Source organism: Eptatretus burgeri, chromosome 4, assembly GCF_056783735.1.
Source record: "Eptatretus burgeri isolate ZD-2024b chromosome 4, Ebu_testis_v1, whole genome shotgun sequence".
Classification (NCBI taxonomy): domain Eukaryota; kingdom Metazoa; phylum Chordata; class Myxini; order Myxiniformes; family Myxinidae; genus Eptatretus; species Eptatretus burgeri.
Window position 1 is genome coordinate 13,115,547 of NC_140964.1, and position 26,725 is coordinate 13,142,271.

At 42.5% G+C, this 26,725-nt stretch overlaps 1 protein-coding gene across 8 annotated transcripts in view; it reads left to right on the forward strand.

Moving 5' to 3' along the window:
• Positions 1 to 26,725, forward strand: part of LOC147027498 (uncharacterized) — a 504,607-nt gene that overhangs the window by 208,671 nt on the left and 269,211 nt on the right. For all 8 annotated transcript variants that reach the window (XM_085876963.1, XM_085876968.1, XM_085876964.1 and 5 more), the window contains 2 exons: positions 18,007 to 18,233; positions 24,784 to 26,005. In XM_085876963.1, the coding sequence (XP_085733089.1) occupies positions 18,007 to 18,233; positions 24,784 to 26,005 (1,449 nt within the window). The remainder of the gene's footprint in view (positions 1 to 18,006; positions 18,234 to 24,783; positions 26,006 to 26,725) is intronic.

The following is a 26,725-nucleotide window of genomic DNA, read 5'->3' on the forward strand; positions in this document are numbered from 1 at the left end:
TGCAAAGACTTGCACAAGTTGCTCACGACAGCTGCTAGATAAGAATTCTCGTGGTTTGCTTGCTTGTCTGTTGTAAGATTTGTATAACCTGTGGTGTTGTGCGGTATGGAATTTGCTGAAATCTGGTCTCATTATGTATGTCTTACAGGAAAATGAAATGATAGGAGGTGGAAGGGGGGCAGGTAGGGGTGGATGGGGTTGGCTATAGCATATGCAGTGTGGAGGTGTCGAGGTTAGGTCGGGTGAGGAGAGTTGTCAATTCCACAGACAATTTATTTGTAGATATATCTCTCGAAGCAGACAGTTTGCAATAAAGACACAAAAAGTTTGTCTTCATCTCGTGACTCTGCATTGGTTTTGTTTTAACCAGATCCAATTTGTTGTATAAAACACATATTTCAGGTTTCTTTGCTTTCAAATAAATTGAGTGACTCTTTTCCTAATCCTTTGCTGTTTTTTTTTATAAACATGAAAAACAATTGAAAATTTCTTTTCACCTTTTCATAACATCCAAAGACCCTCACCAACCTCTTTCAGGACCAATAAATGACCTTAATGGCCAATTGCAGACAGCTTTATAACCATGTCTGACAAGCATTGACTGATCATTCCCTCCACTAAAATAGGGTGTCCAAGTCCTGCTGTACAGCTGATGAAGACGAATAGATACAATTGGTTGCCTGGCTATACCAAACAGAGAACAATGTATGGAATCAACAGGACTTTGATCGAGGTATGCTAACCGCGTGGGAAGCGGGGAGAAGCTGACATTTCGGGCATTAAACTTTCATTGGGGCACAAGAGCGATGAGGGGTTTGCTCTTTTCCTCCAATGAGGAGTTAATGCCTGAAACATCAGCTTCTCCTTGCTTCTCATGGTGGTTAGCATTCCTCGATCAAGGTCCTGTCGATTTCATCCATTGTTCTACCTGTCCCCTGCCACAGATCGACATGTTCCTTGACCAGCAAAACTAGTTCTTTATTTACCAAAGAGAGGTCTTCTCTTATTATGTTTCTGAGATCCAGCTATCCCATCATACCTTTATTCACTGTAATCCTGAGCTAGGCTGAATTACTGAACATGGAATTGACTTTCTTTTCTTTTCTATTGTTTATCTAATGGTTGGGGTAAGCAGATAGCTTTTCAATGGAATAATTTTTGTCTTGCGTTTTGGTTATTGCGATGCATTAATTGTTTCCATCGCCATAAAAGCAGATAATCATCTTACTCTTCATCAGAGTAAGATGCCCTCATGTAAGTATGTGTATGGTTTGGTGGACAGAAATCTAGGCTCATGGAGGACAAATGACAGAGGGCAGCGGGTTCACAGAATTGTCAATGTGGATGTGGAAACAAAGGCATTGCACATGAGTGGATGTGTGACAGAAGGAGAGGGAGGGGTCAGCAAGAGTATAAGAGAGCAGGAATGTGTAGACCAAGGGTAGCACTCTCGAATGACTGGAGGGAGGTTCCTGAGGCAACAAATACAGGTTCCACAAATGAGAGAATAGAGGGATGGTTTTGAGTGTTGATGAAACCACTGTCAAATATTTATCAATATCTCTATAATGCTTTATAATCAGTATTTATAAATACCAGTAGTCACCCTGCCCTGCTAGTATTTATAAATAGCACCCGTGTCAGCCCACCGAACACAGATGGCCACTTATTGTCCGGGAAGTCAAATAAACGTAAAATTGTCAATGATGGCATTGCGATCAAAATAGTAATTACCAGGATGAGTCATGAGGTGAGGAAAGTGTGTGATAGATGCGCACCGTAATCATCAATATTGTAATGACCACTGTGAGTGGTGAGGAAAGTGTGTGATTTGCTGCACCACCTACATGGATCGTAGTTTGCTGATGTGGATAGGCATGATAACAATAGACATGAATAAAGATACTGGGAAAAATGGTCACACCAAATTGGTCAGTGCCGTGACTAATAGACAAGTGGAGGGAAAAACGGTCACACCCAATTGGTCAATGGCACGACCAATCGACGAGTTGATATTGCTGCCATAGCTAAAGCTACACACCTCTACTTAATAGAGTAGATTCCATTTATTGTTTTTTGGTTAAATTTTTTTTCTTTGTAAGTGTTATACATATTGTCATGGCCCTGGCGGTTAACACCGACCAGGCCTGATTGCCAAGTGGTTTCCCTTGGAGGCGAACAGCCGAGTTTCTCGGAGATTATGGCGCGCGCGGGAAGAAAAGGGCGGCACGGATGGAGCAGACGGACGGAAGCACAATGGGGTTTATATCAAACCCACAACAGTTACACAAACACAAGCAACTTAAGTAAATACAGAGGTTGAATGTAAATAAATCAAATGTTTACAATGGTGGTAATTCAAAGTGTAATAATAAAAACAAATCAAAGTATGAGGTAATGCATCGTGAAATAACGAGCTAATTTTGAGACGTCCCCACATGTATTTTAACACAGACAAGGGGAAAATAAAATAAATGAAAATCCTCCCTTTATTCTGGCACTTTGCTTCATGTCCAGAAGTGATCTTTTATCAGCTTTGGGGACGAACCGTGTCGTCCTGCGCAGGAAGATGCGCCTAAAATGGCGCCGAGCCACTCTGGGCAGGAAACGTACGTGAGGTAATTTGTGAGGTGGTATTCAATGCCAGGGCTCACCAAACAGCGTGCGGCTTCTTCTCATGAACGACAAGGAGCCTGTTCAGCAGGCACTAACCCACGGGGCTCCGCCTCAGACTCTGCAACCTCCAATTGGAGAGCTGAACACTGAACAGGATCCTCCAACCAAGACCGTTGGGAGGTGATGACGCATCAGTAGAGAACGTCAAATCGGAATTGACTTTGTTGATAGGTGTCTACTCGACTGTTTTTCTTCCTTACCTTATTCACTTTGTGCCAATTTCACCTGATGAGAGCACAACAAAAGCGGTGTGGTTTTCTTTTTAGTCTGTTTTATGTTAATGTCCTTCAGATGTCTGTTTATGTCTATATTGAATGTTTTAATGTTCGTGATTGCAATTTAACTGAGCGTGGTGATTTTTAACTGAGAAATAATGTAAATTAGTAGAGACCAAAAATACAATCTTAATACCTGAACGGTTGGTTCCACTCACTTAATGATCTCCACAATCTACTTGATTGCACCTGAATATGATCTCTCAAACCTGTTTGATTTCACTTGACCATTTGAATTAAAGTTTCGGGCCTTCCTCATTGGTTGTGGGTTCACTCTTGTCCACTTTGCATCCATTGTTATCCTGTTCTTTCATGAACTTTATCCATCCATCCATCCATTGGGACCATACTCTGTGCAGAGCGTTGGTGCTGCCGAAGCAGACTCCTTGGCTATTGGATACAATTGTGGACTGGTCGCCACTCCGACACAGGATACCAGCAAGCTGGCACTCATTTTGCCGACCTCGGAAGGATGACAGGCAGAGTCAACCCCACCTGGTATAACTTCAACAGCCGAGTGGGATTTGAACTCAGGATCATAGGATCCCAAGCCCACCCCCCTAACCATAAGCCAACACCAGACATGTGAACTGTATGCCCCCTATTAAGTAAATGTTTAGAGGGAGAGTGGACAGAAGGATTACCACTGTATGAAGTGTAAAATTTGTATGACACTTTTCCAACCGTATTGTATCAACAACTATCTGTGACACCTTGGGCCCCAAATATCAAGTCTCTGTTTCTCTTGTGTATGCAATGCAGGGCTTCCTGTTTTTTTGGGGGAGGAGGGGGGTGGGTTAATCATTCCTGGATGCAAAGCTATTCAATTGGTGTGATGCACCCATTCCCCGACACCACTCCCAACCTCATCTCGTGCTTTTATTGTGTGAATTTCAAAACACCAAAATCTCATAAACTCTCAGGGTTTTTTTTAGAACACCAAAATCTTAGAAAACCACCACATTGTTTTTCTCAAATCATCCCCCATCCAAAATTGTGATTTTTTTTTTCAATCCCCAAGCCCATCTACTTCCAAATATCCACTTTTTCCTTCCTAAGAGCTTGTTTCTGTATTCATCATGTCCAGCCTATGCATCCTCCCCGACCCCCCTTTCCTCCCCACAATCATTATTTGTCCAAGTCTTCCTCTATTTTGCCCTTCAATCTTGCTATTGGTGTTTTCCCCCTTTATCTACTGTTGTTTTTTGTTCTGTTGCGTCCTGATCCGCTCTATTTTTAAAATTCTTCCATGAGCCTTAACCATGTATACCAACAAAAGAGATGCACTAATAGATAAAGGAGGAGATGTGCAACTCTCATCCTCACATCCCATTACCCTGAAAGCTTCTGCATTCTGATTGGCTGTCTAAATTAGCCAAGCATTGAGTGTTTCTTGTCCTTACACCTGATTAATTAATATACAGCGCAGCAAATCCTGAACTAGGAGAACACTGATCACTGCATGCGTGAAACATCCAATCTGATATTTCGCAAATTAAGTTTATCATGCTCTGCCAAATGCTCGTGTTGAAACGCCCAGTGATACCATGAGTCACCATGCTTTGTTAATTTGTCCTGTGATATATTGTTATTCATATTGCCTATCAATTGACCAATATTGTTACAAAGTGGGGAGGGTGTTTAACTGGTAATGTGAACATGTTATGAATCAGTTCCATGATAAAAGCTTCATGAATCGCTTTGTTTTGATTTTCGAAAAAAGAAATGCTGATTTAATACATTCCCCATGGTGTGGTGGGCCGAGTCGAGTAAATTTAACATCAGTCCTGCTGTAAATTTTCACTCATAAGTGGCCCAATCTGTCGAGCGATTTAGTTCTCAGCCACCGTGATTCATTTTATTTTATTTTCTCAGTCATCTCACGTGCTATCCTGGTTTCATTAGACAGACTCATTGGTGTGGCAAAGAAGAGGTAGAAACAGAAAGCACAAATCACCTCCTTTTGGAATGTTAAAAAAATAAAACAACTCATGTCACAACAACTGTATACACAAAGGCACAATGAAGTGTTTAGAGTATTCCACTGGCACATCTGAAAAATTATCAATATCCCAGTTTCAGAAAACTCATTGAAATATGAACCAAAAGCAATCATTGAAAACAGACGTAATGCTCACGTACGACCTAATTATCCCATTGAGCATGAACATTGAAAACAAAGCATTGCGACCGGATATGTTACTTAGGTATGAGAAGGAAAAGACAGCATTGCTAATTGAGGTTTCAGTACCGGCGATTTTGGCCGAAACAACGCAAAAATCAAGAAAATGGCCAAATACCAAGATCTCAAAAATGAAGCGAAAAGATCATGGAAGCTGAAGAATGCCAAAATTGTACCACTGATAGTTGGAGCAACAGAACCGATTAAGCAGAACCTTCCCGAGTTCTTAAAAACCATCTCTGAGAATATTACTACAAACGATCTACAGTTGGAAGCTGTCCGGGGCTTGGTGGTGATCCTGAAAAGACTTGGAGAACAAGAAAATTTCACAGCTTGGTCCATGAAATGTGATCTGTTGCTGAAATGGAGGTGGATACTTCAAGGCTTGGGAGGGCTCTTTTCCATCTTCTGAAACCCCAATATGGAGATGATAACCAACGACACACATGCACATGCACACACATGCTCAATTGTACAGTATCGGCTATTCCTCAAATATAACATAATTTAAACGATTGCTGTAAATGATGTTAATTTCACAACATCCAATATTCAACTTCATTGAAATTGTTAACCTCAAAACATAGTTCCCTTGCCTAAAGTCAGAACTTTAACCTGTAAGCAACAGAATGGTTTCCCAACTGCTTGGATCATCAGCTGGGTACCGTTCTTCCTCGAGGTTTCTATCCATTCAGCCCAGAACCTCTCCAAATGACGGATCCACAACCTTGGTCATGGATCCACATCAGTAGATTACATACATTAGTAGATCCACAACCTCAGTTGCATCCAGGGAGTCTATCAGTCAGTCGGTCAACCCATCAATGCAGCATCACTAATCAGACTTTGATCACTGGAGGATTTAATGTATTATCACACATTCTATTATATGATAATACATATTAAACCATACACATCTTACCTAAAATATAACACATCCACCAACCAGCATGACCATCTCGCTCACCCTCTGGATCAAACTGTTGTTCAAATATTTAAATTGTGATTTATAAATGGATTTTTTTACCTGCTTCCTTGTCACCGAGAAACCGCTGAAATGGGTTTAAATGGTTTTTCATATATACAGTGCCGAGAGAAAGTCTACACTCCCTTTCAAATTTTTCACCTGTTGCTGCTTTCTAGCCTGGAATTAAATTGCATTAAATCAGACTTTTTCCACCTTTATTTATACACCGTAGCCCACAACTTCCAAGTGAAAAACAAATTCTACAAATTTCAGAAAATTGATTAAATATACAAAATTCGAATATCTTGGTTGGATGGACCCCCCCCCCCCCGAGTTAATATATGATGGAAGCACCTTTGACAGCAATTACAGCTGTGAGTCTGTTGGGATAGGACTCTACCAACTTTGCACACCTTGATTGGGCAATATTTGCTCATTCTTCTGTACAAAACTGTTCAAGTTCAGTCATGTTCCATGGGGGAACGTTGATGGACAGCAGTCTTCAAATCATGCCACAGATATTCGATTGGATTGAGGTCGGGGCTCTGACTGGACCACTGAAGGACATTTATCTTTTAGTTCCTTTGCCACTCCAGTGTGGCTTTGGCTGTGTGCTTCGGGTCATTGTCATGAGAAAGGTGAACTTCTGTCCCTATTTCAGCTTTCGTACAGAGGGCAGCAGGTTTTCCTCAAGGATTTTTCTGTATTTTGCTCCATCCATTTTCCCTTCTAATCCGACAAGTGCCCCAGTCCCTGCTGATGAGAAACATCCCCATAACATGATGCTGCCACCATCATACTTCACAGTAGGGAGGCCGTTGGCCTCTTTATGGCCTCTCTGATCAGTCTCCTCCTTGCTTGGTCATCCATTTTGGAAGGATGGCCTGATCTTGGCAGTGTCTTGGAGGTACCATACAATTTCCTTTTCTTAATGGTTGTCTTCACTGTGGTCCAAGAGATATTCAAGGCCTTTGACATATTTTTCTACCCATCCCCTGATCTGTGCCTTTCCACAACTTTATCCTCGAGGTCTTTTGAAAGCTCCTTGGTGCTCATGGTTGAGTCTTTGCTATGGAATGCACTTCCCAGCAGAGGAAACCTGCAGGAATAACTGCTTTTATTCTGAAATAGTCAGAATCACAATTTAACACAGGTGGAGGCCAATTAACTTGGTGTGTGAGTTTGAAGGTGACTGGTTGCACCTGAGCTAATTTACAATTGTGACTGAGTGTGGCGGGGGTGGGTACTTGGATACTTATCCAACCCAGATATTGTAGTTTTGTATTTTTAATTAATTTTTCTGAAATCTGTGGAATTTGTTATTCACTTGGAAGTTGTGGGTTACGATGTGTAAATGAAGGTGGAAGCAGTCCGATTTAATGCAATTTAATTCCAGGATATCAGGACACAAAAGTTAAAATTTTTGAAAGGGGGAAATACTTTCTGTAAGGCAGTTTTTTTTTTACCTCCACCACCAGAGGTGAAGGAGGTTATGTTTTCACCCTTCTCTGTCCGTTTGTTACTTGGCAAAAAAAAAAAATTGACAAGTATGTTGATCGTGTGTGTGTGTGTGTGTGTGTGTGTGTGTGTGTGTGTGTGTGTGTGTGTGTGTGTGTGTGTGTGTGTGTGTGTGTCTGTCTGTCTGTCTGTCTGTCTGTCTGCTCGCCTGTCTGTCTGCTCGCCTGTCTGTCTGCTCGCCTGTCTGTCTGCTCGCCTGTCTGTCTGCTCGCCTGTCTGTCTGCTCGCTTGTCCGCTCCCCTCCAGCCCAAACCGCTCAACTGATTGTTCTGAAATTTTCACAGATGAATGTCATCGATCCTGCGACGGTCACGCATTGGAGTTTCGTAAAATTTGCTTGACCAAAAAGGTCTACGTAGGCCAACAGGCCAAGTTGAGCCTGATTTTCTAAAATCCTCAAATTTCATCCGATTGACTTGAAATTTGAACAGGATTTGCATATCAGGTTAGTGAATTCAACCACCTATTACTTTTGAGATCATTGTAGATCAAAAGGCCAATTTGGGCCAAATTTTCTAAAATCCCCAATTTTCATCCGATTAACTTGAAATTTGAAGACCATTTGCATATGCAGTCGCTGAACTCAACTACTGATTGATTTTGAGGACAACATAGACAAAAAGGTCAACATAGGCCTCTTCTTCTTCTTTTGCCTGTTCTCGTTAGGGGTCGCCACAGCGGATCATCCATCTCCATTTAGCTCTGTCCTCCACATCTTCCATTGTCACACCAACCACCCACATGTCCGCCCTCACCACATCCATAAACCTCATCTTTGGCCTTTCTCTTCTTGTCCTACCTGGCGGATCCATCCTCAGCATCCTTCTCCCGATATACGCCGCTTCCCTCCTGTGCACATGTCCAAACCATCTCAATCTCGCCTCTCTCACTTTGTCTACAAACCGTCCTACCTGCGCTGTCCCTCTCATATACTCATTTCTTATCCTGCCCATCCTTGTCACTCCCAACGAGAATCGCAGCATCTTTAACTCTGCCAGCACCAGCTCCGCTTCCTGTCTTTTTGTTAGTGCCACCACCTCCAAACCATACGACATAGCTGGTCTAACTACCATCTTGTATACTTTCCCTTTCACTCTTTCAGATACCCTTCGATCACAAATCACTCCTGAAACAATTCTCCACCCCTCCATCCTGCCTGCACTCTCTTCTTCACTTCTCTACCACACTCTCCGTTACTTTGGACAGTTGATCCCAAGTATTTAAACCCATCCACCTTCACCACCTCAACTCCTTGCAACCGCACCATTCCACCACCCTCCCTCTCATTTACACGCATGCACTCTGTCTTACCCCGACTGACTTTCATTTCCCTACTCTCCAGTGCGTACCTCCACCTCTCAAGGCTCGCCTCAGCCTGCTCCCTACTCTCACTGCAGATCACGATGTCATCCGCGAACATCATAGTCCATGGAGACTCCTATCTGATCTCGTCTGTCAACCTGTCCATCACCATCACCTGGTGACTGAATCAGGTGACCTCCACCTCTCAAGGCTCGCCTCAGCCTGCTCCCTACTCTCACTGCAGACCACGGTCATCCGCGAACATCATAGTCCATGGAGACTCCTGTCTGATCTCATCCATCAACCTGTCCATCACCATCACTTGGTGACTGAATCAGGTGACCTCCACCTCTCAAGGCTCGCCTCAGCCTGCTCCCTACTCTCACTACAGATCACGGTCATCCGCGAACATCATAGTCCATGGAGACTCCTGTCTGATCTCGTCCGTCAACCTGTCCATCACCACTGCAAACAGGAAAGGGCTCAGAACCGATCCTTGATGCAATCCCACCTCAACCTTAAACCAGTCCGTCATTCCTACCTCACACCTCACCGCTGTCACACTGTCCTCATACATATCCTGCACCACCCTCACATACTTCTCTACCACTTCCCACTTCCTGGTGCAATACCACAACTCCTCTATTGGCACCTTGTCATAAGCTTTCTCTAAATCCACAAACACACAATGCAACTCCTTCTGACCTTCCCTATACTTCTCCATCAACACTCTCAAAGCAAACATCGCATCTGTATTGCTCTTTCCTGACATAAAACCATATTGCTGCTCACAAATCATCACCTCTCCTCTCAACCTAACTTCCACTACTCTTTCCCATAACTTCATGGTGTGGCTTATCAACTTTACACCTCTGTAATTACCACAGCTCTGCACATCACTGTTGTGGAATTTTGTTGTGAACCGAGTCGATGTAAATCCTGTTACTCAAAATAAAACTTCAACAAATTCACTGTCCACAACGAGAGGACATTACATCAGAGAACGTTTATTAACATGGTACCACGGAGTCCAAACCACTGAGATGGTACACATCCACAATGATTTGCACTAAACTAAGATTACATTTCCTGGCATTTATATGCTTTTGTGGGAGTGGAGGGTGGTTGGGAAGCACGAGGCACAATAACTCTAAAATGCAATACATGTCTACAAGGTGGAAAGCGAATGACATAATCATGGCAAAAGTTGCAGCGTTATAAACCAGGTCACTTTGCTGCTGACAGCGTTATAAACCAGGTCACTTTGTTTTGTTCCCTTGTAAGACATTCCTTTAATCAACATTTAGGTCAAAAGACTCGAGGGTAAAGGGAAACATAACTGACAGCCAATTCGACTTATTGCATAAAAACTAAATTTATAAAGCACCAGCAACAGTTATAATTGAGAGTACATTAATATAATTATTTTTCTTCCACATCACCCTTATTCTTAAAAATCGTTACCAGTACACTTAATCTCCACTCCTCAGGCATCTTCTCACTTTCCAAGATTTTATGAGACAATCTAGTTAAAAACTCCACTGCCATCTCTCCTAAACATTTCCATGCCTCCACCGGTATACCATCTGGGCCAATCGCCTTTCCACTCTTCATCCTCTTCATAGCAGTCCTCACCTCATCCTTACTAATCCGCCGCATTTCCTGATTCACTACCTCCACCTCTTCCAACCTTTTCTCTCTCTCATTTTCTTCATTCATCAGCTCCTCAAAGTACTCCATCCACCTTCTCAACACACTCTCCTCGCTTGTCAGCACATTTCCATCTGCGTCCTTTATCACCCTAACCTGCAGCACATCCTTCCCAGCTCAGTCCTTCTGTCTGGCCAATCGGTACAAATCCTTTTCCCCTTCCTTGTATCCAACTTCTCAGTTCAACTATCCAACAATTGGATCCAACTATCCAACAATTGTATCCAACTTCTCATACAGCTCGCCATATGCCTTTTCCTAAGCCTTCGCCACCTCTCTCTTCGCCTTGCGCCGCCACTCCTTATACTCCTGTCTACTTTCTTCATCTCTCTGGCTCTCCCAATTCTTTTTTGCCAACCTCTTCTTCCTTATACTTTCCTGCACCTCCTTGTTCCACCACCAAGTCTCCTTATCTTCCTTCCTCTGTCCAGATGTCACACCAAATACCTTCTGAGCTATCTACCTCACCACTTCTGCAGTAGTTGCCCAATCATCCCACCCATCTTTACCACCATCCAACACCTGTTTCATCTCCTCCCTAAATTCCACACAACAGTCTTCCTCCTTCAGCTTCCACCATCTGGTCCTTGGTTCAGCCCTCACTCTCTTCCTCAACCTCACCACCAAAATCATCCCACAAACCACCATCTGATGCTGTCGAGCTACACTCTCCCCTGCCACCACCTTACAGTCTCTAATCTCTTTCAGGTTGCATCTCCTGCTTAAGATGTAATCCATATGTGTGCAACATCCTCCAATCTTGTACGTCACCCGATGCTGCTCCTTCTTCTTAAAATACGTATTTACCACCGCAATTTCCATTCTTTTTGCAAAATCCACCACCATCTGCCCTTCCACATTCCTCTCGTTGACACCGTACCTACCCATCACCTCCTCATCATCTCTATTCCCTTCCCCAACATGCCCATTGAAATCTGCTCCAAACACCACTCTTTCTTCCTTGGATACACTCTCCACCACTTCATCTAACTCACTCCAGAAATCTTCTTTCTCCTCCATCTCACACCCCATATGCGGGGCATATGCACTGATGACATTCATCATCACCCCTTCAATTTCCAACTTCATACTCATCACTCAGTCAGACACTCTCCTCACCTCCAATACACTCTAAATATAATCCTTCAGGATTACCCCTACACCATTTCTCCTCCCATCTTTAGCATGGTAAAACAGTTGGAAACCACCTCCAATGCTCCTAGCCTTACACCCCATCCACTTGGTCTCTTGTACACACAGTATGTCCACCTTTCTCCTCTCCATCATATCAGCCAACTCTCGCCCTTTGCCAGTCATTACATAGTCCCAACATTCAAAGTTCCAACTCTCACCTCCACACTTATATCCTTCCTCCTCTCCCACTGCCTCTGTACTTGCCTTCCCCCTCTCCTTCTCCTTCGCCCAGCAGTAACACAGTTTCCACCGGTACTCTGCTGGCCAACAGTACCGGTGGCGGTTTTTGGTAACCCGGGCCTCGACCGATCCGGTATGGAAATCCGGTTTATGATCCGCATATTGATTTGGCACAGGTTTTACACCAGATGCCCTTCCTGACGCAACCCTCCCCATTTATCCAGGTTTGGGACCAGCGCTGAGAGTGCACTCACTTGTGCAACCACAGTGGCTGGGTTAAAGGTCAACATAGGCCAACTTTCTAAAATCCTCAATTTTCATCCGGTTGACTTGAAATTTGAAGAGAATTTGCATATCAGGTCACCAAATTCAACCACCTATCAATTTTGAGGTAAACATAGGCCAAAAGGTCAAAATAGGCCAAAAGGCCAATTTGGGGCAAATTTTCTAAATCCTCAGTTTTCATCTGATTGAGATGAAATTTGAAAAGGATTTAAATATCAGGTTACTGAATCCAACCACCTATTATATTTGTGGTTACCAGAGGCCAAAGTGTCCATTGGTGAGGCAAGTAATGTCGCACGAAGGTGTGTTGGCCGCATCAAAATCTCCACTCATTGAGGGGTCTACGGGGGGGGGTGGTGGTTGACCTTCCCCCAAACAGGTATTTGCTTTCCTCTCCAAAACTACACACAAATTCGATGAAACTTGACCACAACCTTCATCACCAGTGATGTACCACAGTGTGTCGATCGGATAAAAATATGCACTCATTAAGCAGGTCTACGGGGGGGGGGGTGTTTTGACCCCCTCCCCAAAATAGGTATTTGCTCTCTTCTCCGAAACTACACACGATTTTGATTAAAATTGATCACAACATTCTTCATCCATGATGTACCAAAGATTATTGATTGCATCAAAATATGCGCTCATTATGCGGTCAACAGGGGAGGGGGAGGTGTTTAACCCTCCAAAATAGGTTTTTGCTGTCTCCTCCGAAACTGCAAACTCAATTTCGATGAAACTTGAGCACAACCTTCATCACCCATGACGTACCAAAATGTATCGACCGGATCAAAATGTGTACTCATTAAGCAGTTCTACGGGGGTGTTTTAACCCCCCTCCCCCAAAATAGGTATTTGTTGTCTCCTCTGAAACTGCACACTCAATTTCGATGAAACTTGAGCACAACCTTCATCACCCATCACGTACCAAAATGTATCGACCGGATCAAAATGTGTACTCATTAAGCGGTTCTACGGGGGTGTTTTAACCCCCCTCCCCCAAAATAGGTATTTGCTGTCTCCTCTGAAACTGCACACTCAATTTCGATGAAACTTGAGAACAACCTTCATCACCCATGATGTACCAAAATTTACCGACCGGATCAAAATGTGCACTCATTAAGTGGGTCTATGGGGGGTGTTTTTACCCCCCTCCCTCAAAATAGGTATTTACTCTTCTCCGAAACTACACACGATTTTGATGAAACTTCACCACAACATTCTTCATCCATGATGTACCAAAATTTATTGACTGCATCAAAATCTATGCTGATTAAGGGAGTCTATGGGGGGGGGCGTGTTCTGACCCCCCTCCCCCCCCAAAAAAAATAGGTATTTGCTCTCTTCTCCAAACTATGCACAGAATTTCAATGAAACTTGACCTCAACCTTCATCACCAATGATGTACCAAAGTTTGTTCACAGCATTAACAAATTCGGGGTCTGAGGAGTCTTCGGGGAGTTTCAGTGACTGTTGCTCCTGATCCCGGTGAGCTACAGAACAGGCGTTCCTATTTTTAAAATCTGTTGACATGTTCAGTGCGGTGTGTGGTTGCTCTCACAGTCCTAATTATTTCATCTGCAACTGTACCATAGAATAACTTCTTTGGAATATTGCTGTCTAAGAATGGCATTTGTACAATGTGGAATGGAAAAGCATCTTGTTTATCAAATAATTTAGTGTGAAAATTATTATTATTATTGATATCGATTTGTAATTTTAATCAAGAACCTGAAGTGTGAGTTTAGTTTTCCTTTCTTAAATTCAAGTTATTTTGGAGATATATCATCATGAAGCTGATCAAATATAAATCCATCATTAATTGCTAATAAATCACCAATGAATCTCAAGATGGTTCCACACCTTCTCATTCCTGGACATGTTCTGGATCAAGTCAGACTCGTACATGTGCAGGAATAAATTTGCAAAGAAGGTGGCTGGATCTGAACCCATGGGTATCCCCACTGTCTGGAGGAGTATATTGTAGCCAACACACACACACACACACACACACACACACACACACACACACACACACACACACACACACACACACACACACACACACACACACACACACACACACACACACACACCTTTTCTAAGGGTAGGGATTCGGAGTCACGAAGTGCATCTCTTTATTGTATCTCTTTCTTTCGATGCTGTTTTTTTTTTTTGTGTTTTTTTAATTTTTACATTTATGAGACTTTGCAGCTCAATTTTTGAATATGAATGTAGAATGAAGAACTGGTCTTGCTGGTGAAGGCCAGTCTTGATCCGCATTGGTAAATACGTAGAATGGTCGATGGAATCAACAAGACGTTTCTGGTGTTCTGGTGTGATGTCGATCACATTTCGGATTGATGTGGGAATGAATGGGGGTAGGAGCAAAGGGGAATGAGAATGAAGAAGGCAGATGGTTAATTCATGTGCTGTGGTCGAGGTGATATTGGTGGATTCATTTGAAACAAACGATGGTTCCCTGGTGGTGAAGAATATTACAATGTTGATTCATGTATGCTGACTGCCATGACAAGCAAGGATGTCGAATTCTTGTTGATTTAATCATTTTGAATATCAAGTTCTTTGAAGATAGATGGTTTGTAAATGGGATACGAGTTGTTATGTCATTTGGTTTGATTGAATAAGGCAAAAGGATAATGGGCAGCATCATTAAAGGAGGAAGAAGAAGCATAGCATTTGAGGAAAGGAAACTGCATTGTGATGTTTACTATACAAGGTGATTAGACATTGCTTTCTTCAACATTATCATGTCCACGTTGGTTAAGTTAATTACCCTGACCCAATTGTCGTGGATGCGGTGGTTAACACCGACCGGGACGGATAGCCGAAAGGTTCTACCTTGGACGCGAACATGTGATCCTTGGAGATTATAGCATGCGCGGAACGGGAGGTGGCGAAGACGGAAGCAGGACGGAAGCAGATGGGTTTATACTCGAACCCACGATGAATAGACAGACACAAACAAATTTAATAAATACGGGTTAAATGAACATAAATCAAATGATTATAATGGAAATAAATCAAACTGTGATGATAAAAATAAATCAAAGCATGAGGTAATGCAATGTGAGGTAACCTTGAGCTAATTTGGAGACGTCTTCACACGGACTTAAATACAGACAAGGGAAAAGGTAAAATATAATAAAATCCCTCCCTTTATTCTGGCACTTAGCTGGGTGTCCAGAGATGATATTTTATGAGCTTGGCAATCGAACCGCGTCGTCCTGCGTGGGAAACTGCATCCAAAATGGCGCCAAGCCTCTCTGGGCGGGAAACGTACTTGAGGTATTCATGTTGTGGTATTCAACACCAGGGCTCACCAACCGTCGTACAGCTTCTTCTCATGAACGAATATGCCGACCCCGCTCCTCTCAACACCAGGTACACTCGCCACAATGGCCTGCTTTCCTCCTCGAACGCACAACTGGATAATGCCAAGTTATTACTGAGAGGCATGCCCTTCTTCTTCTTCTTCTTCTTCTTCTTCTTCTTCTTCTTCTTCTTCTTCTTCTTCTTCTTCTTCTTCTTCTTCTTCTTCTTCTTCTTCTTCTTCTTCTTCTTCTTCTTCTTCTCCCTCTCCTCCCTCTCCTCCCTCTCCTCGCTCTCCTCCCTCTCCTCCCTCTCCTCCCTCTCCTCCCTCTCCTCCCTCTCCTCCCTCTCCTCCCTCTCCTCCCTCTCCTCCCTCTCCTCCCTCTCCTCCCTCTCCTCCCTCTCCTCCCTCTCCTCCCTCTCCTCCCTCTCCTCCCTCTCCTCCCTCTCCTCCCTCTGATCCCTCTGCTCCCTCTCCTCCCTCTCCTCCCTCTCCTCCCTCTCCTCCCTCTCCTCCCTCTCCTCCCTCTCCTCCCTCTTCTCCCTCTTCTTCTTCTCCCTCTTCTCCCTCTTCTCCCTCTTCTCCCTCTTCTCCCTCTTCTCCCTCTTCTCCCTCTTTCTTCTTCTTCTTCTTCTTCTTCTTCTTCTTCTCCCTCTTCTCCCTCTTCTCCCTCTTCTCCCTCTTCTCCTCTTCTCCCTCTTCTCCCTCTTCTTCCTCTTCTTCCTCTTCTTCCTCTTCTCCCTCTCCTCCTTCTTCTTCCTCTTCTCCCTCTTCTCCCTCTTCTCCCTCTTCTCCCTCTTCTTCCTCTTCTCCCTCTTCTTCCTCTTCTTCCTCTTCTTCCTCTTCTCCCTCTTCTTCCTCTCCTTCCTCTTACTCTTCTTCCTCTTCTTCCTCCCCTTCCTCTTCTTCCTCTTCTTCCTCTTCTTCCTCTTCTTCTTCTTCTCCCTCTTCTCCCTCTTCTCCCTCTTCTCCCTCTTCTCCCTCTTCTCCCTTTTCTCCCTTTTCTCCTTTTTCTTCTCCTTCTTCTCCCTCTTCTCCCTCTTCTCCCTCTTCTCCCTCTTCTCCCTCTTCTCCCTCTTCTCCCTCTTCTCCCTCTTCTCCCTCTTCTCCCTCTTCTCCCTCTTCTCCCTCTTCTCCCTCTTCTCCCTCTTCTCCCTCTTCTCCCTCTTCTCCCTCTTCTCCCTCTTCTCCCTCTTCTCCCTCTTCTCCCTCTTCTCCCTCTTCTCCCTCTTCTCCCTCTTCTCCCTCTTCTCCCTCTTCTCCCTCTTCTCCCTCTTCTCCCTCTTCTCTCTCTCTCTCACATAAATGGACAACTTCGTGACTTAGCTGAACAGTAATAGCTGGCTCCTTGCTCCAACACGTGGGCAAATTCACACAGCATGAACAATGAGAATCATGCAGCCTTCTTCAGCATGTCGAGGAGAAGCCAGCGAGTGAGATCCTTTCATCTCCACTGCATACCTCACCCAATCATCTCCTCTTCAATCATGTCCCCCTCTGTGGTGGCACACCGACCAATCCCAAGCCTTGGGGCGTGGCCTGTAAAGCATCATTGTTGTTGTTAAAGCATTGTTCCTTTTTATAGCCGGCTTTGTAAATGCAAAAACATAGGAAAAGGTTACAAGGCAATCACACACTGGGAGAAATTAGCCTTAAACTCTACTTATTTAACACAGCACCACCCCCATGTGGTGACACAAAACAATCTTAAGCTTAAGCATTGACACAAAGCAATGTTAAACAATCTCAAAACAAACAGTTTCCCGACTTATATTACATTGAGATGTCTCAGCTTATCTCTGGACCATGCTACACAATACAACCCAATCATTACTATTAAATTCCTCCATCTACACCACAGACATAACAATATGTTAACTGACAAAATATCTCGTTGTTTCTCACATGTTATGGTTTTATGAGAGTTGGGGGGAGGGGATCAAAAAGTTTTCCCCTTTAAATTTAAGTGTCAGAGCCAAAAATATGGCATTTGTTTTACTCATTGCATGTGGAAACACCCAATCCTGGGAAAGCATAGGGAACACTAGCAATAAATCCCATTGAAAATAACGAACACGTGAGCTGAGTTTCAACAGCATATTCCTTCCTGATTGGAGGGAAAACTTTGACATCCCCTTTCCACTTCCCCAACCTCCCCAACTCCCCACCAACCCTACAGAGATATGATGTTGATTGTTATCCATGAACTTAGGATATATTTTAAACCAATAGCCTCTGACGAATTCCAACAACCATAAATCCAAATGAATCTTAAGATACGGGATAAGTAACAATTCAATTTCTGGAAAATCTTCATCTTCCATTTCTGTTTGCCACAAATGCTTTGACATCTTTATTTTAACTTGATGTGTCTGCTGCTCAGGCCCTGCTGTTTATTCCTATGGGTCCTCGCGCCTTGGTTCATTTGCTGAGAGTGGATACCAAGACATGGCAGCTTACAAGGCCTCGTCATTCCAAGACTCACTTGGATATAATGATAGTGGCATTCAGGATGGAAACAGACGCTTCACCGGCCTGATGTCGAGCACCGCCTCGCAACCGGTGCACACGACTGCCAATACTTCAGCGCTGGCCTGGATTCCAAATCAGGTAGTCTGGCGAGAGTATTTTTTAATTTCTCATGAGTTTTTACCCTTGTCGGAGGAGAAGATATTGCATTTGGGTCTGTTTGTCCGCACAGAACTTTAGTGTTTTTCTGCGCAACCGCTTGTCGGATTGAGATGAAACTTTCACCATAGGAGCGACTACTAGAATGTTTCATTGATAATTATGACCTCTTGCTATCGTTGGTCCGAAAATGTGAGCAATAACTTCTTCCCTGAGCAGCAGTAATCTAGATATTTTACGAGAACCGTGATGAGCATGTGTCGCATAATGTGAATGAATAATAAAACTAAAAACTAGAACTGCCACTTTATAACTGCTGGCAGTGATGACCGGGCACACAGACGTCCGCCTTTGATAAAACATGAGACTTAAATGATCGTCGCAAAGTTTTGCATCGATAGAATAAGTGGTTCCAGAGAAAACAATATTTAATATTGTTCTTGAATCCAACATGGCTGCCAAACCATGTGACCTATCAATTATTCATGAACAAACTTAGATTCATGACCTTTGAGCAATACCTTTGTGAAGTTTCCCCTTGATCTGTTGAGCCGTTCTGTCGAAAAAGATGTTTGAAGGTTTTAGGGTTAATTCAATATGGCCACCAAACCATGTGACCTATCAATTAGAAGTTAACAAACTTGTGAAAGGATGTCTTGGGGAAAGTGTGTGTGAATTTTTGCCTCAATCTGTCCAGCTGTTCTGGAGAAGAAGATTTTAAAAATTTATTAATTTTCAATCCAAGATGGCTGACGAACCATGTGACCTATGACATCATAAATTTAAATTCTGCATCCAATCGTGAACTGGAACAAGTGTGTGAAGTTTCTTGTTAATCGGATAAGGCACATTTTTCTATCAAAGCTGGCTGCCAAACCATGTGACTTGATGTCATAATTTTTACCATGTGTGCAGACATGATGTAAGATGATCGTTGCAAATTTTTGCTTCGATAGATTAAGCAGTTCCAGAGAAAACATTATTTAATATTTTTTCTTGAATCCAACATGGCTGCCAAACCATGTGACCTATCAATTATTCATGAACAAACTTACATTCCTTATGATTGTGCAATATGTGTGTGAAGTTTTCCCCTTGATCCGATCAGCCGTTCTAGAGAAGAAGATGTTTGAAGGCTTTATGGTTAATTCAATATGGCCACCAAACCATGTGACCGATAAATAATAAATTAACAAACTTGTGAAAGGATGTCTTGGGGAAAGTATGTGAATTTTTGCCTCAGTCTGTCTCACTGTTCTGGAGAAGAAGATTTTTAAAATTTATTAATTTTCAATCCAAGATGGCTGATGATCCATGTGACCTATGACATCAGAAATTTAAATTCTGTTTCATAACATGTCGGGGAACAGGTGTCCGAAGTTTCGTGTTATTCGGATAAGGTGTGTTTTTCTATCCAAGATGGCCACCAAATCATGTGACTTGTGATGTCATAATTTTTACCATGTATGTGGACATATAGGTAGATGATGGATGCAAATTTTTGCTTCGATGGGTATAGTAGTTCCAGAGAAAACATTATTTATTTTTTCTTAAATCCAACATGCCTGCCAAACCATGTGACCTATTTATTAACAAACTTATATCCCCTACCCAAGGAAAATACATTTGTGAAGTTTCCCCTTGATCTGACCAGCCGTTCTGGAGAAGAAGATGTTTGAAGGCTTTATGGTTAATTCAATATGGCCACCAAACCATGTGACCGATAAATAAGAAATTAACAAACTTGTGAAAAGACATCATTCGGAATGTGTGTGTAAAGTTTTGCCTCAATCTGTCCAGCCATTTTGGAGAAGAATATTCAAAAAAAAAATTTCAAAACAAGATGGCTGCCGAACCAAGTCACCTATGACGTCATAATATTTTTTTCCAGTGAATTGTGTAGATGATGCTCAAGAAATTTCAGATTTTTCCCTTGTAGCATTCTACTTGACGAATTTTCACCGGGATACCGCTTCACTGATGACGTCACGAAAAATCACCTGTGTTCCCGATGGGAAGTTCATTAAAATGTATGAAGCGAAAAAATTTTCCATTGCACAGTTTCAGAGATACAGAGGTCCAAAGTTTATCGTTTTTTTTTCAAGATGGCGCCCGCACCACGTGACCTATGACGTCACAATTATCATTTAAGTTTGCTATCAAAAAAGATACATACTATGGTGAAAATTTCGTTTCGATCAGACTTACCGTTCCTGAGAAAATGATTTTTTGAAGCGAAAGAACCCGAAAATTACCGGCGGAAAAAAATAAGAAACTAGAACGGGCACTCGTAGAGCGCATACCTTCGCCGCAGCCACTAGTTTGAACATGGCATGAGAGTGAAATGAGGAACTAAAATACCACTAAATCTGCTCGGGAATTTCGCAAATTTAAAGTCCATGATCCGGATTTTGTGAAAGGATTTTGTTATTAGAACTATTACGATTATGACAATTTTAGGTGATTCGTTGTCCCGAGTGCCGAACTCTGCAGCATGTAGGGTCGGATTCGGTCGAATGTCACTGACCACGCAGACACGACCTGGATCAAGTAGATCATGTTTTCAAATCCGAGCGAGGACAAAAACGTCATTTTAATTGGCGTCTAATTAAACAAGAAAGTAAAACTCCTTTTCCTAAACCATGAGCGAAGCTATGTGCATATCAAACTATACCAAGTCTCCTTAATGAAAATTTGTTGTATTTTACTTAGTAACTAAGTTTGGTAGGGCCCTTATGGCCCTTGTTGCATCAACAGACACACAGTTTAGAGACAGAGATATATTCTAGTTATTACCTTTGTATTAAGTTGTCCACAACGCATCTCAATACAAATATGCATTTCGTGACCCCCATGACCTTTGACCCACAACTGCTACCTAGGGTGACAATAGTACTATACCTTGTGTCATTTCAGAAGATGGGGAATTGAACACTGAACAATTTGGAGTTAATTTGATGTAAATCGGAAACATATTAACCGTTTTCATCATGAAAAAATGATGTTGACCTTTTTGTGACCTTGACCTTTGATCCGATCGTACCCAAAATCTAATGGATTTGTCCTTTCATGATGCCAAACAAATCCAAAACAATTAAAGCCTCTCTGCGTTTTGTTTTTTTGCGTTAAGTTGTCCACAATGCTTTCCGATATAAATGTGAATTTGTGTGACCCCCTTGACCTTTGACCCCAAACCACTGCCTTGGGTGACAAAAGTACTATACCATGTGTCATATTAGAGGGTGGGGAATTTAATTTTGAACATTTTGGAGTTAATTTGCTGTAAATCAAAACAAAATTGACAATTTAATCGCGAAAAAACGATTTTGACCTTTTTGTGACCTTGACCTTAACCTTTGATCCGATTGCTCCCAAAATCTAATCGATTTGTCCTCTCGTGATGCCAAACACATCCACAAAATTTCATGACAATCTGCGAAGTGGTTTTTGTGTCATGTTGTCCATAACGCTTCCCAATCAAAAACTCCATTTTGGTGACCCCCTTGACCTTTGACTTCCACAGACTAACTTGGGTTGCAAACACTATACCATACGCTATATCAGTGGATCGGGATTTGAATACTGAACATTTTGGACTTAATTTGATGTAAATCGGAACAAAATTGAGACTTTAATCGCAAAAAAATGATTTTGACCTTTTTGTAACCTCGACCTTTACCTTTGATCCGATCGCTCCCAAAATCTAATCGATTTGTCCTCTCATGATGTCAACCAAGTCCACAAAATTTCATGACAATCTGCTAAGTGGTTTTTGCGTAATGTTGTCCACGACGCTGCCCAATGAAAAATGCTTTGTGGTGACCCCCTTGACCTTTGACCCCCAACCGCTACCTAGGGTAATTATGCCACACTTTCATGTGGCATAGCCTAGAATGTAGAATTGAGTAATGAACATTTTGGTGCTGGTTTTATCTCGTTCGGATAAAAATTGACCGCGTTATGACGAAAAAACGATTCTGACCTTTTCGTGACCGTGACCTTGACCTTTAATCCGATTGCTCCCAAAAGCTTTGCCTGGCGTCCATGAGTAACTGCACATCATCTCTGAAAATTTCATGCAAATCGGTCCAGCAGTTTTTGCCCAATGTTGTCCGCACACATATTTACCAATAAATAAATACGCAGGGGTCAATACAATACCTTCGTCAAACGAAGTTTGCGAAGGTAATAACTAGAACCTCGCTTAAAAACTGCTGGCAGTGATGACCGGGTACCCAGACGTCCGGCTTTGATACAACATGAAACTTAAATGATAGTCGCAAAGCTTTGCATCGAAAGGATAAGTGGTTCCAGAGAAAACAATATTTAATATTGAATCCAACATGGCTGCCAAACCATGTGACCTATCAATTAGAAATTAACAAACTTAGATTCACTGGTCGTGTGCAATATGTATGTGAAGTTTCCCCTTGATCTGACCAGCCGTTCTGGAGAAGATGTTTGAAGGGTTTAGAGTAAATTATATATGGCCGCCAAACCATGTGTCCTATCAATTAGAAATTAACAAACTTGTGAAAGGATGTCTTGGGGAAAGTGTGTGTGAAATTTTTCCTCAATCTGTTCAGCCATTCTGGAGAAGAAGATTTTTTAAATTTATTAATTTTCAATCCAAGATGGCTGACGAACCATGTGACTTGTGACGTCATAATTTTTACTATGTATGCAGACATGATTGTAGATGATAATTGCAAATTTTTTCTTCGAAAGATGAAGCAGTTCCCGAGAAAACATTTAATATTTTTCTTGAATCCAACATGGCTGCCAGACCTTGTGACCTATCAATTAGAAATTAACAAACTTATATTCACGACTCGTGATCAATACGTTTGTGAAGTTTCCCCTTGATCTGAGCAGCCGTTCAGGAGAAGAATTTTGAAGGTTTTCGGGTAAATTCAAGATGGCCATCTAACCATATGACCTATCAATAAGAAATTAACAAACTTGAAAAAGGACGTCATGGGGAATGTGTGTGCAAAGTTTCGCCTCAATCTGTCCAGCAGTTCTGGAGAAGATTAAAAAAAAAATTCAAAACAAGATGGCTGCCGAAACAAGTCACCTATGACGTCATAATATACTTTTTATACAGTGAATTCTTATGCAGATGAGGCTCAATAATTTTCAGATTTTTCCTCTGCAGCGTTCTCCCTGAAGAATTTTCACCGGGACACCGCTTCACTGATGACGTCATGAAAAATCACCCGTGTTCCCGATGGGGAGTTCATTAAAATGTATTAAACGAAAAAAATTTCCATTACACAGTTTGAGATAGAGGTCCAAAATTTATCGGTTTTTTTCAAGATGGTGCCTGTACCACGTGACCTATGACGTCACAATTAAAAATTGAGTATGCTATCAAAAAAGATGCATACTATGGTGAAAATGTCGTGTCGATCGGACTTACCGTTGCTGAGAAAATGATTTTTAAAGCGAAACAGCCTGCAAATTGCCAGCAGAAAAAGAATAAATAAGAAACAAACAGAAGAAAAACAATAGGTTACCCAGTCCATTTGACTGGGTACCCTAATAAACAAGTTCCCTTATAATGAACTTCAATGCAGGATGAGGCCATTAAGTCAATCAAACCTGTGCACTAGTTGCCAGCTATGGTTGTTTTTGCATGCTCTCTCCTTTTTTTTTAATGCTGAGCATCAAGCAATAAAGCAGCACGTCCCATTTTAAGTCTTTAGTACGATTCTGCCTGGGTCATGTTTGAACCGCCAACCTCTCAGACTCGTACACATTGGATTCTCTAACCTAACCATTATGCCATGCAGTCTGGTTTTGTGCGTTGGAAGGTCAACTCAGAGGTGGTGTGTCTGCCATTGAGGTCTCTCATTATGGGTTTGATGCCCGACTATTAACTGGTAACCTTGCTATTTCACAGGAATAGTTGCCCTACTGAGAATACATGTTCAAGATCCAGTGATGAGAGTGCAGTTGAACCAAGATCAATGAATACACCATCTATCAGATGGTGTACTATAAGCTGAGGACAATTTGGCTCCGTAACCACCACAACAGCTCCACAATGAACCGTTAATGAGAGATCATATCAGATCTGCCTTTCTGCCGATCACACTTGTAATGATAACATTTTTACTATTATGTGTCATGAAATGTATTCGAGCTAAAATGATCTCCATTGAGTTAATTGACAAGGAATTTCCCAGTTTCAGGACTATTACTAACCATAAGCTGAGATTTTTTGACTCAAAAACATTTGTGCAGTTGTTTATTCTTCCATGAGTACATATTCAAATGAATCACAATCTGAGAAGACTGAGAAGTACGAGGTACAGGTGAAAAGACTTCATGGATGCTCATTGGGAATTCATGCACCCATCATGTCTCACTGAAGATATACCATGATTTTTATGCGTGTGATGTGGAAATACAATTTCTTAAAAGTATATGCCCCTTATATGCCATATTTTGAACATGCCTTATAAGGAATGGAATCTTATTTCGTTAACATGTTTTACCCTTTTTTGTTCTATTCGCATCCTGACAGGCTAACAACAATAATGCCACCGTGAACAATGAAGCTGAGTCTACTAATGTCACGTTTTCCACGTTTCACCCGTCTGTTCGTGGTTCTGCCTTTCGTTCTCCATTTGTTCACCAAGACACTGTGTTGTCACCCACTGAAACACAATTGCCAATCTCTGAGCCTCCTCTTGGTCAGGCGTCGCCCTCTGTGCCTTCGCTTGGCTCATTAAACTCACCGAGAGCATCCCTGGTTATTCCCTCAGAACCAAGCGGCACACCTGACGATACAGGCATGTATCAGACAACCATAGCCCAGCCTTGGTCTTACCATCACAACTCTGGCCCTCCTTATTATGCTGATGGGTTTGGCTCCTCCACACGCTCTGGCAGCTATTACAACAATCGAAGAAACAGAGAGACAGAAATTGTGGGCTCTAGCTCTAGAGTAAGTGAGTGCACAGTTGAACCAACAAGCCAGCTGTGGGAGTCTCATGGTGTAGGTGGTATTAATTGTGGCTATTCACAGAAAACGTCTTGGCAAACATCGACAGAATTTCAAACAGAATCTCCTGCTAATAACTCCTCAAAAGCAGTGTTGTCTCCTCTCACCCAGAATGCTTCCTCTTCACCATTGGCTCCTCTTACTTCAGTTGTTTCTTCAGCAGGTGTGCAGCAAAACCTCCCTGGTCCAACTTGGACAGTACCGGCCTCCCTCCCACTCTACGCCCAACCTGGACAATTTAGTTATGGTGTGCCGGATTTTGGACCTGTGAATGCCTCCGAAATTCAGGAAGAAATGCTGAAAGAGAGGCTTTTGAATAGCAAACCGTATGCTCAAGTAGAGATTGGCCGAGATCACAATTCCATTTTTGAAACTTCGCAACAGGGCAGCACCCCGAGCCCAGTGGGTGGTGAATGTTATGGGCAAATGGTGGGCCGACGCTATAGCTGGAAAGACCTGGGCCTTCTGGGACAAGAGGGAGGTGAGGTTCAGCTCCGTTCTGGCATCGAACATTGGTATGGCACTCATAAAGGTTCTGGTGCACAGAAATTGGAAGGAAGAGATGTGATGACACAGCCCACTGATGGTTTTGGGCATCACAGGCACATTGGCTTGATAGAGCAGCAGGGGAGCATTGGCCCTCAGTCACAACAGTCTGCCCTTGTTGATTTAAAAGCCAATGAGAAAGGGAAAGCGCGGTTGTACGAACGAAGAGGACTACCAGCACCACGGAAACTTACAGGCAAGTTGTGTTTTCGTTTTTAGTTTCCATGATTATTGCATTTAGAAAGTAAGGAGCCATTTACATATTAAATAGAAAAAATAACTATTTTTGGCATCTCTACCCCCCCCCCCCACTCCCCCTGCCCTCAAATTTAATTGGGTTAGGTCAGTAAGTTTTGAAGTAGAAGGCGACTATTTGTGCAAACTAACAATCTGCCGGTCCATCACAGTGATGACAGGTCACTGCAGAGAAGAATATGAAAATATGTTTGCATCAATTTGTTGGGGTAGGGGTGGGGGTATCTGCGGGTACCCCAAGGAAAGATTTTGCTATTCCTCGTGACTGGACTTGCAATCTAGCACATCTAAAGGGGCTGTCACGCCTTGACATTTTAGCCAGCATATGGCAAGGTATCAAAATGTATGTAAAACGCTGGCGTACGCTGAACTATTGATGTTTTTTAAAAAATGTTTTGGGCGTATAATAACGTGATGGACGTACGCATAACGTATTAGTAACTTTCACAGAACGTTTCAATCACATATAGATAACTTATACCAACGAATGCTTAGCGTGTTGTCAGCGTTCACAACCTATGCCCAACGATAGCCTAACTTATGCATAGCGCGGCAGCGTACCGCCGCCGATCACGTGTCGTAGGCTATTCATAGGCTACGGCTCGACGATTCAAATCATAACCGCACTAGACATCGAAGTGTGAAGCCGCTGTCACACCTT